This window comes from Pelecanus crispus, chromosome 1 (genome assembly GCF_030463565.1).
Source record: "Pelecanus crispus isolate bPelCri1 chromosome 1, bPelCri1.pri, whole genome shotgun sequence".
In the NCBI taxonomy this organism is placed as follows: Eukaryota; Metazoa; Chordata; class Aves; order Pelecaniformes; family Pelecanidae; genus Pelecanus; species Pelecanus crispus.
The window spans coordinates 97985385-97997109 of NC_134643.1; the positions used below are offsets into that span (position 1 = coordinate 97985385).

At 44.1% G+C, this 11725-nt stretch overlaps 1 protein-coding gene across 1 annotated transcript; it reads right to left on the reverse strand.

The window, feature by feature from the left end:
- Window positions 1–3921: 3921 nt before the first annotated feature.
- On the reverse strand, window positions 3922–5323 carry LOC104026682 (apovitellenin-1). Its single transcript, XM_009489788.2, has 3 exons — window positions 5209–5323; window positions 4655–4814; window positions 3922–4021 (listed from the first exon to the last, which is right to left on the reverse strand). The coding sequence occupies exons 1-3, from the start codon at window positions 5267–5269 to the stop codon at window positions 3922–3924; spliced, it is 321 nt and encodes a 106-aa protein (XP_009488063.1). The 5' UTR covers window positions 5270–5323.
- Between the last annotated feature and the right edge of the window lie 6402 nt (window positions 5324–11725).

Consider the following 11725-nt stretch of genomic DNA (forward strand, 5'->3'; position numbering starts at 1 on the left):
CACTTGGGAAGTGATTTCCATCCCTATTTGACAAAGAAATTACAGATTAAGCTGTTTATTCCTATTGAAAAGTGGGAGTAGATGTGAAATATTTTAACTCTGAGAGTAAAACATATGGCCCTCTCATTACCTGTCCCATGAATTTGCCCCAGGATCCCTTTTGGGATAAAATGTTTCTTTTTTTTTTTTTTTTTCCCTACCTGATTTCAGCCTGAATGCTGTCTCAGCCATTAGTTTCTGCCTTTAAGGAACTCACCAAAGGGTGATGCCAGTCACGTCAGGGTCAGAAGCGGCAGTGGGAGGTTGTCTACTTTGCTCTTTGTAGGTTGTCCTACATTGTAGATTGTACAGCAGATTAACCGTCTGGAAGGTTTTCCGTTTACTTCTTTTAAAGCATAAAAATGCATAGATAATTACATGATCAGGAGATTCAGTACAAAAAAAGACAGAGATCTATGGGCTGATTCAGTTTTGCCCTTATACTAAAATCAGTCAGGTATCAAACAGCTAATCAGCATGTGGCTGTCTTGGATTTTCTGGGGATTACACTGCAGAAGAACAAAAGGGTTATAATTAAGTGCATTTAACAAAATACCAAAACTTTGTTGAGCTTTAGCACAGAGTTCATACCAGGTACTGCTCTGCTCCAGCTGTGCAGTGATGCAATACAGAAATGCCGCTGGGTTGCATTGATGAAGTCACACAACAGGCTTGAAACGCAACATGAACCCCCTATACTTTCCAAACTTTTTCCTACCCTTTTTGGGAGTGCATACAAATAGATTGAAAAGGCTGAAGCAACAATTTCCAAGACACCAAACTCTTAAGGGGACATTCCAGGCTCTTTCATATGACTTAACGACTTTCACTCTTTCAGAAAGAAATAGTTTTGAAGTGCCAGAAGAACAAGCTCTATCCTGAAAAATCTTGAAGGCTGAATTCTTCCCCAGGACGAGAGGGGATTTAAGCTGCAGGGCTTCTCCTGCAAGGGTTATATTTGGGAAAAAAGAGAGAAATACTGAGCAGACACATGCAAAACAAGCAGGTAGGAAATCACCTCTGTAGCAGAAAGAGCTGAAGGTTCTGGCTTTTTCATGTGGTAAATGCTCTTATCAGCCCAAACTGCGCTTTTCTAAACCTTCTAAATACTGGTGCATTTACATAATACATATGCATGTGAACATTCATGCGTGACCAGGGAAGCGCAGACTAAGCAAAACGGCAGCAATAAAGAAATCTGCAAAAGAGTTCTGCAGAAGTGGTGAAGAAACCGGAGACGGAAGAACTTGCTGCTCTACATGGGGACACTGATTTCATTCTGGTTGCGCATGGTAGCAAGCAGCTGCAGAGACAGAAAATGCAAAATGAGATTTTGTATTCCAGACAAATCATTAAGTGCAAGTTTATGTTGATAGCTGATCCAACTGATAATTACAAAAAAACCCCAACAAAATAACCAACCCCAAAACATAGGGGACTCATTTCTCCTGTACTATCGATAGCCTACCAAATTGCTGCAGCAGGACAATACCTACAACATGTTCAGGTTTGTGCTGAAGCAAACTCTTCTCAGTAGCAAAGATCTTGGGAGTTGAAATTCAGACCCGGGCAACAGGAAGCTTTGGAGAATCAAGTACTGCTGGCAGTAAGTCTGATCATTGAGAAAGAAAGTGGACACACACATTTTCACTATCCAGCACTACGGGTTGGAGAAGGAGCCCTACTGTTAGGCTTAGTGCATTCTTCCCCCACCCCTAACGCTGCCCAAGCGATAGGAGTATTGTAGCTCAACAAGGGCAAAGCCTGCTCTCCTGAGATGGTCAAATAAAGTTGTAAAATGTGGAGAACAGGTTAAAATAAAGGCCTGGAACTGTGTACGTGGGGTCAGGGCAGTTCTCCCACCAATGCTAGTGGAGGTTGGCACAGAGATACCGGATGAAATATAGCCTTCATCTGTTAATTAACCTTTTGTCAGCTATTTGAGTCAATTTCCATAGTCAAACCCAGCAGGAGGTGGGGGTGGGATGCGGGGGGAGGTAGGGATAGCCTTGAGGAAACACATTTGGCTTTTAGAGCAATCGCTGCTGATTCTTTTACTTCCTTCAATCTCTACTGCTTCTCCCATCTCTCTGTCACCCCCATCTCTCCCTTTGCTCTCTTGCACACTTCTATGGGAAAGGCCACTGACATCTCCCAATTCCTCCTTGGGCTTCTCCACTTTTCCTGCTTCCCCTACTCAATTGTTGATTACCTGATAATCTGGAAATAGTGTCAGGGAGCAGCAAGAGCTGGGATGTTCCAAGAGGCAGGACAAGCCAGGAGCCAGCAGAGACCACAACACAGGTGGTGATGCCCTCAGCCAGGGCACAGTGTCCCGCTGTACCCAAGCAGAGGCGAGGTGGTAACTGTGACAGGGTCCTTCAGCCGTACCAGGGAGCCCACTCAGGACAGCAGCAGGCAGAGCTGGAGGCAAGGCTACAGCATAGGTCCAAGGTCCATCCAGGAAGCACAACAACCAAGGATTCAATGAGGCTACCTACGATGTACGTCCACCATCCATGCAAGAAAACCCACCAGTAAGCCACGACAGCAGGGAGCAGCCACAGGTCTGGGTGCCCAGAGCCTGAGCTTAGATGTGGCTCCTGGGTCCGTAGGCAGGGTGAGTGGATGAGGGTCCCAGGTGAGGGCCGTTACTGGTGCTCTCAAGCCCTGACAGATAGTTAAGGGTAATGCTGAAGCAGAACAAAGTTTTAGGTTTAAGATCCCCATGAGGGGAAAGTAAATGGAGATGCACCTTAAAAGACAGTAGTGTTGCTTTGCAGTTACTAGGCAAATCTCCTTTTGCCAGTTGTAGCGATGCTGTCTCTCCTAAGCAGTAGCTCTGCCCATGTGCACGTGACTCCTACATCTCAGGCTAGCAGGGTTTTGTTTTAGCCTCTGCTGCAGTCTCCCGTTGTGATTTCAGACAAATTGCTTGCTTGTTTCTGCTTGCTTTATGATAAAGTAGATGGATCTCTTTATCCAGTGTGGGCATCTGAGATGAGGCAGTTACACAGGGCTGACAAGGACCTGTCAGGTCTTCATAGACAGTCCTGGGCATAGGTGCCCCTCTCATAAACTGGTCACCCTCCATCTTGAAGACAATGAGAAATTTTCCCCTCGTTTCTCCTTTGGAAAGGCTATTCAGTAACCTCATCGGCTGGCTGATGAAACATACTTTCAAGGTCCTGCTCAGATTGATGGATGGTTCAGTTTACTGGTACTTGTTTTCCCAAATGATCTGAAATCTTCAGACACTTGATATAGGTGCACCTACTTGCTTCTTACCTAACCAAGGAGCACGATCAGTAGGACTTAAATTTCATGGTCTTTCCTGATGTGAGGTTATGGTTGCCATGTTGTGGTTACCCTGAAAGATGCTCAGGTAGTGCCCCTTCCACCCAAGAAGAACCTGAGCTTAGTTAAAAGTGCCTGAATGGTCAGGGTTTGTTAGCATGGCCTGCAACAACTTCTTGTGAATCACGGCTACATTCTCAGCAGAATGGGATGCCAAGGTGGATGTGATTTTATAACAGTCAATAGAAACAGGAAACTTAAGGAAGTGTAACAACCAACAAATTTTTATTAGAGGGGCAATGGCCAAGCCATTCAGGAGGAATTAATTTTCAGGATTTGGCTACAGAAGAGCTCTACAATCTCATTGCCTTCCTCATGCCCAGCCGCGGGGTTTTTTTCAGGGGAGACTTCAGCAGATGCCTTCCATCCTTTGGTCTTTGAAGCTGGGTTCCCTCTAGTGCCATTAAGAGGAGCATCAATTCTGTCTTATTGACTGATCTTGGTCCGTAGTAGGGGCAGGGGGAAAGAGGACACTGCAGGGTGTTACCAACTCACATCAGGAAACACTGACTTGTCTTCATCTGGCTAGTAGCCTAGGATTTTTGTGTACCACAGGTTCTTTATTTTTTCCATCAGCTGTTCAGCCAGTATACTGAGTTTAGTTGTTTCTCTGATGAGGAAGTTCCTGCAGGAGACAACAGTGTACGTGGTAAGATACACAAATTTGTGAAGGTAATGTCCGTCTGCTGTAGTTATTACACTGCCTGTCACTGAGAGTGCAAAGCTCCTCAGCAGTCCTACAGGGGCTTTCTTCAGAAGACAGGAATAGGCAGTATATGTTTGCTACGAGTTACATGAAACTATCTCTGGGGTCACCATGCTTTTCCTTTTGGGAGGAAAATCATTCCCCTTCTTTGAGGAAGATGTATTCACAGCTAGAGCCAATTCTGTGATTCGCGTTGAGTGGCAGCAGTGTTTCCTGGCACCTTCAGTACTCAGCCCCTCACAGACACCACTGCAGCACCCTGATCTGCCCCCCACTACCCATGTATAAAGAGCAGTACCTGCTATCCCCATCATATTGTAGTGTTCAATGTGCATCCCTGGGAAGAGCTTGCACTTTCACATGAGACCATATCGTCCCACCCCACCTTCCAGCAACCAGCTCCCATTGTAGTCACATCAGGCTTTGGTTGCCAGTTCATTTCCCATTGGTCTCCCCATATAGAAACTTGATTAATCTGTGCTTTCTCCTGCTCCTCCCTCTCCCTTTTCACCCATGGCTGTTGCCGTGTTAGTGCAGAGGATCTTTCCATACCTGGTCACAACAACTGCTGGAGTCTGGGCAGCATCCACCAAGAACTGACCAACTTTTGGGGACATCTTGTTCACCGTTTCATAGATGTAAGCTGCAATTGCATCCGGGATGACCAACCAGTCACGACGGTCTTTCTCAGAGATGAACTTTGAGTGCACTTCTGACAAGGAGAAGGCAAAAAACCATGAGGCTTCTCCAGTCACTTGTGTCTCTGATGTCTTCCCCAGGCACAGTAGGAAGAAAGTTGAAATTCTGAGATTCAAAGCCTCCCCCAGAATTCGCTCTAGCAGCACCCAGCAGCATCTCATCACTCGTTTTTGGGCATCTAGGTCATAGGCCTTACATGGCAGAGTACTTGCACCAGGTACAAACAATTTTCATGCCAGGCTCCTAGTGACTTGTCTCAGGCTGCCAAGCACTATATATTCGTGGTCTTGAACTGTGTTACTGGGCTTCAGTCCTGCTTTAAGGATGGGTCAGACTTCCCTAAGGCAAGTGAGAACCTGCAGAGCTGAGCCTTGTCTCAGGCAGACAGCAAAGCTTTTCAGACTTACCGGGGAGAGTGGTGCTAAGGAGCAGAATCAGAGCTATCACCAATGCCCTGGATTGCGGCATGGTTTGCAGTACCAGTTCCACTCTCTACACCAAGGGACCTGCTGGAATCAGCATACAATGTTTTGTTTGTTTTCAGAGAAGTAAAACATGTCAGTTAAACACCAGATTTTTGCAACAAACCTAACCAATAAATGAAGAGAGAACAGGAAAAATCATGGTGCATTTCCTCTGAAGAAGTGAGGAAAAGATAGTATAAAAAGGAAAGTGTCCTTTTATTTGTATAATCACAAATATCCACAATGAATGATAGCTTTCAGAGCTCCAAGAAATATGTGACAGTTAAAGCTACTTCATTTATACAAGAGCTGAAATTCCTTGTTTCAGCACGTGAGCAAACCACTGAGACTGGCAGAGGTCAGAATAGGTTTCCTCCACACATAAGAACAACTGAAAAATTCATAAATGTGGGAATTTTTTGTTTGATTTTTTTGGGTAAATTGCTCTAAACAACATTGTGCTAGTAAGTGCATCACATACAATGATCATCTTAGTGACCCAGTGATCTGAGTATTTTGTCTTGCTCTAGTTGAGGAAAGACCCAACTACCCAACTAGGTTGCCTTGTCTTTTCCACGCTGGGATTAATGAAACAGATAGTAGCCCAGGCAGAACAAGTTCTCAAAAGGGAGTAAGTGCAAACTTCAGCTTCATCCAACCTGCTTTATTTTGTCTATTAAAAAAAGTCAGAATTGGAGGAACTCTTGAAAATTTGGTACTTGGTATATTGACAAGATGACATTACATCTAAACAAGCTTTTCAAACACACTGCACTTAAAAGGGTGTTTAGAAGTTAAAATTGATTTATGCCCTGAATTAGAGGGCTGCATCATCACTCACAGGAACATGAAGAAAACATTGCAGCGTTAGGAATTGCAATGGCAAAAAAGGCTGCAAGTCTATTACATGTGAATGCTTTGCTAAATCCTGTGCCAGGTAGCTACAAGTCAATGCTCCTTCTTATCCCACAGTAAGGAAATTTCCATCCATTTTTATTTCCTTCTGTGCACAGATTACCTCCAAAAGCTACCATTCCATTCACTAGACATTTGCTGGCCAGCAGCAGTTGCTCCATTAGCACCTTTCCTTGATTTTTTTGAAGTTTCTCCCTCTGTGGACAAAAGGTATAGACTTGTTTTCCAAGAGCGTAAGAGGTGATCTTACCCGGTTTAGAGCCTGTAGTCCTTGTGGTGAAGGCAGCTGGGAAAAGGTTATGTATCCTCCAACACTGAAACGCTGCAATCCCTACCGCGGGCTTGACCGTCCTATGCTCTTATGGATGCTCTTATGGAGCATCCACCACTCAGCTTCAATCCAGGTCACCTCAAGCACTCCCACCCTCCTCCATTTCAGCAATGTTCCTGGCTGTGGAGCGTGTGAAGGGCTCACTCTTTGGCTTGCGATAAGAAATGGGGCAAAATAGACAACCACCTCTGCTCACTTCTCTATGTCCTAGGTACACCAGTCACAAAGTCCATACCGCCCAGAACAGAGAGTTCAGCTCTTACCTGTCCTGCTTTCTCTCTCTTTCTCACGCCAAAGCTGAAGTAGATGCTCATCTGAGACACATTTATGCAGAGCTAATATAGCGATAGCAAGGGGTCAAAGGTCCTACTTTGTTTCCCCATTTGCTCTTTTGCAAGCACATCCAGCTCAGTGGGACAGGGAAGAAGCTGTGGAGGACTCTGGACCTGTTATTGAGATTTGGTAATGGAGGGTCAGTCTGACCTGAGCCTAAGAGACGTGGAAGGCAGCTACTGGGTCACTGAGTCCCCTACTTTTGCAGGCAACCATGTCATAGAGGCCCCTTTCATAAGTTGACCAAATTCCACATTAACAGTAGCTAGAGCTTGGCTGAATTTTGGTCCCACTGTTCCTGTGGGAAGGCCTGTGCCATAACCTCACTGCTCTGACAGTTGGAACTTTCTTGCGGCTATTACGCCCATTGGTATTTTACTGTGCATTTCCAACAAATGCATTAACCACATGGTGCACAGGGCAAGTGTGCACCCCTCTCACGTTTCTTCTTTTCCCATGCCCAAGTCTTTTCGCACAGGCTGACAAGATGCGCATACATCTGAGCCAGCTGTCAAAACTTACCCAGAGGAAACATCCAGCTCCAGGGCCCCCAGTCCAAGACAGACATGGACCTGTTAGCGTCGGTCCAGAGGGCCATGAAAAATGATCAGAGGGCTGGAACACCTCTCCTATGAAGAAGGGCTGAAAGAATTGGGGTTGTTCAGCCTGGAGAGGAAGAGGCTCCAGGGAGAACTTATTGTGGCCTTTCTATACTTAAAGGGGGCTTATAAGAAAGACAAAGGCTTTTTACCAAGGCCTGTAGCGACAGGACAAGGGGAAACAGTTTTAAACTGACAGAGGGTAGATTTAGATCGGATATAAGGAAGAATTCTTTACTATGAGGGTGGTGAGACTCTGGAGCAGGTTCCCCAGAGAAGTTGTGGACACCCCGTCATTGGAAGTGTTCAAGGTCAGGTTGGATGGGACTTTGAGCAACCTAATCTAGTGAAAGATGCCCCTGCCCAAGGCAGGGGCAGGTTGGATGAGATGATCTTTAAAGGGCCCTTCCAACCCAAACCATTCTATGATAACTTCTCCCCAGGCTCCCTGGGGACCTGGTCCCAGACAGAAAGTGGCTGTGTTGCTGCCGTAGGGTGCTTTCCCATAGCTCAAATTCCAACTGCCCATCAGGTCTTCAGTCAGGCCAGCTGTCTGTATTTGGCACATGCAGCCACTGAGCAGCAGGGGGAAGAGACAGAAAGGCAGCAACACTGAGCTACAAAGGGCATTAGCTAAGGGGAATGGGGAGGACATGAGGCATAAATTAAGCCTGCTGTGTGAGACCCATCAGACCTCCATTCTTATGTCAGCCACTTATTTATTAGGTGACTGTCACATGTGGAAAGTGTGAAAAGCTCAACCAGTATCTTCATTTATCAAGCAAACAAAATTTCTAGAAGATGACTTCTCATAGAGCTCAAAGTACCTTAGAACCAAACAGTAAGCATTCTCGTTTTACAGACATGGCAGCCAAGTCAGCGATTGCTACAGGGGGGTCACATCATTAAAGAGGGCTGCCAATGGTTTCCCAGACATTTTTCCACTCTCTTGGTGAGTATTTATTCACATTATTTTCTTTCTTAGGAAAAGAAAAAAGTCTCCCAAAATAAGAACAACAACTAAAAATCTCTCATACAAGCAAACCATTTTGCATTTTTGTCCAAAAAATAACAACAGAAAATTCTTACTAACATATAACAAGGTTAATTCCAGAAGTAAGAACAGAATTTTCAGTTCCACTTCTGGTGCAAACACTAAGAAGTAATTTATGGTCTAGTAAGAACACGCAAAAGCAACTGTTGAAAGTTCTCTTATATTTTAATTATACATTTGACAGTCATTGGAGAGAATCTACATATTTACCATCTGCTTTTACAGCTGGAATAATATTCAGAAGACTAGCACAAGGTACATTATAGGCATTAAACTTAACAGAAATAGCAACAAGCAGTCATTAGTTGTGGGGGTTAATTTAATATAACCTCAAGTGTCATCTCTCTCCTATGTCAGGTTGACAAATGGAAGGCTCTAACCATATTAAGTGGGTGTTTTAAACTGATGTGCTGCTGGAGGTAGTAACACAGAGGGGACTTAGCTACCCTATGTAGTAATATGTACCACTGAAGAGCTTTGCATTGTGGTTGTTACCACGCAAGGTAACTTCCCCCCCGCTGAAGTTAGCCTAACTTTAGCTATTGCTATCATGAATACAATCCCAGAGATAGCAACTGGGCATTTCAGCACTTTCTACTGACAAACAGGCACTTGCCAAGACCAGATCAATGATTGCACAAGAAGCAGCCCTTGCCCTCCATTCCTGGAACGGCATTCTGGAATGGCAGGGCACTCTGCAAATAAACAAGAAAGCCAGATATTGCAAGTCCTTTCTTAATCAAATTAAAATTAAATGATTTTTTCTCTCTCTTATGAATTTCTGGTCTGAGGTGGAAAGCAGCTGACAGGAGCAGCATGGGTGTCCTTATCTGCCCTATATGGCATGGTTACTTACTCATTACATTATTATTATTTTAAATTAGCGTAACTTCAGTGGCTATCAAGACACTTTATCTGAGACAGAAAATTCATTCTTGGGGGTAAGGTATGTTCCTTCAACCGCATGACAGGAAGAACAGAAGTCTAGAATGGCAATAACTCCCAAATGTGAACCAAATTCAACTTTTTTCATCACAAATGGGCTGACATACGAACATCAGCTCTTTGGAATGGCTGAAAAATTAAACGTGAATGAACTACAACCTAGAAAGAACAAGGCTAAGCTATTTCCTACTGTTACTTCTTTCAGTGTGCCTATGTGAGCTGCTCAATTCTCTCTCTATCTTAAAAAGTTGAAGACCCTGTAATCTTACTGGAAAAAAGAGTCCACACAGTATTGTGCAGTGCTGTCACAACAGCTTTCATTTATAGCCAATTAAAAATAGAAATAAGCATTCAAAGCAGAGCCTATTTCTTTCCCACTTTTCTGTCTGCTTGCAGTTGTAAAGCATGCATATATAGATTTCCTCTGTAATTATTTCACAGCCCACCAACTGGTGTTCTATGAACTGCAGTGGTCTGTGGACCAGTAAACCTGGTACCATTCTGCTTCCCTGCTGGATAACCTAATCTACTTCTGTCACAATTTAAGAAGTCACAGAATTAAGACAGAGATACAATCAATTTTCCCTGAAGAGTTTTGTTTAATGTTTCTATAAATATGAACAAAGTGACTGAAGAGGAGCTCAAGTACGATAAAGATAAAACTCATCAGACTTCACACAGCAAAAATTGTGCATGTTCACACTTTCTACAGTTAGTCACCCTGGCTCAATTATGCGGACTAGAAGAACAAATAAAGATGGAGGGCTTCTTCACAGGATTTAGATAAAAATGCACAACCTCTGCAGTTAGCGTGCTCATACTACAGCAGCAAGCTTCAACAGCTGCTACTGTTACACAAAGTCATCTAGGTTTTCTTGCTGTGTGAGGGGGTTCTTGCTCTCGGGAAAACTTGCTGGACACGTCTTGGCTTATAGATGCTTGGATGTGAAGGAAAGTGAACTCTTTCCCATGCTACCATCTTGGGATCTCAAGTGATGCCTCAATAGCCTCTACTTTTGATGGAGAAAGGGGCAGGCCTTCCCTGAAACCCAGACATTTGGGCTGGGTTGGGATGACAGAAAGAAGAAGTCCTGCATGATGTATGGACCCATTGGAAGCATAAGGAGAGAGTCAATTTCCAAGCCACTAAGTCAGCTTCCAAGGGGAGAATCTGCAGAGCCCTGGCTTTCTGCTACTGGTCGCCAGAGGGCAATGCTAAAGTCAAAACAGGGTGCTAGTTTTGGATGAAGGATCCCCATATTATTTTCTGTCATTGCAGTCACCATGAACTTCTCTTAACTAAAAAAAAAAAATACTAGCCCATCAAAAAAGAGGGGATGCATAAAACCCTCAGCATGTCATTAAATAAGAATAAAAATGATTCACAGGCAGTGACTGTGAACCAGATTCAAGAGTGATACTGGCTTTGCAAGTTCTGCGAACACTCTTAATTCCCTATATTTCAGATGTAACTCACGGGTCAGTTCACATTATTCATAGTCCTAATGCAGACAAGGACTACACTTAATACAGCCTTTCTTTCTTGAATTCAAACTTTGGAGTTGATCTTTTAGCTCTTTTAGCTCTTGTTTTGTGCTAGCCATCAACTGCTGGCAAACAGCCCCTCTGTCTTCAAAAAGTAGGCCTCTGGTTCTGAAACAAAGTCAATCAGAAGCTAGCGGGTCCTCCTGCTCTATCTCCATACACAGCAATTAGAAATAAGCACTGTCAGCCAAGAAACTGTAAGAGAATGAGCTGTCTCTGTAGCAGCCTTTGGTTGACCAGCAACTGCATTGGATATCCAGCTAGGTGTATTTGTTCCAAGTGTGATGTTCCCCATCATTGTCCAAAGAAAAGAAAAAAAGGAGGTGGGCAAAATGAAAGCCTCTCCAAGTCAGTCTTCCAAGGGAAAGCATAAGCACGTCAGTAATGGGGACGTTAAAAAACAAATAGTAGCAAGTGTCCCATGCGGCACTGGTTGGGAAATAAGCCAGGCAATACAGTCATTGATACTGGCCAATCTCTAGTGCCTCTGGGTTACAGAATAATTCACAAGATGCTCCAAAAGCTCCTTGCCAACAGCTAAGTCTCTTGAATCCAAGAAGTGCCTTTGGCAAGCCAGTTTCCTGTGGAAGCAGCCAGCATCTAGAGAACCTCTCTTTTTCCAGCACATTTTAAATGAAAACAGTGCATGAATCACATCAAGGAGAAACGGCAAGTTGTTCTCCTCCACAACTGGTCTCAGAGCATACAGAAATTCTGTGTTCTAGTTGCAAGGTAAGA

What these genes read in the sequence shown, in the direction of transcription:
- LOC104026682 (XM_009489788.2), bottom strand. Translation starts at nt 5,269, where the DNA reads ATGCCGCAATCCAGGGCATTGGTGATAGCTCTGATTCTGCTCCTTAGC. An exon ending in CCTTAGCACCACTCTCCCCG is followed by an intron (nt 4,815 to 5,208) that starts GTAAGTCTGAAA and finishes TCTCCTTGTCAG; the next exon opens with AAGTGCACTCAAAGTTCATC. An exon ending in CCAGCAGTTGTTGTGACCAG is followed by an intron (nt 4,022 to 4,654) that starts GTATGGAAAGAT and finishes TGTCTCCTGCAG; the next exon opens with GAACTTCCTCATCAGAGAAA.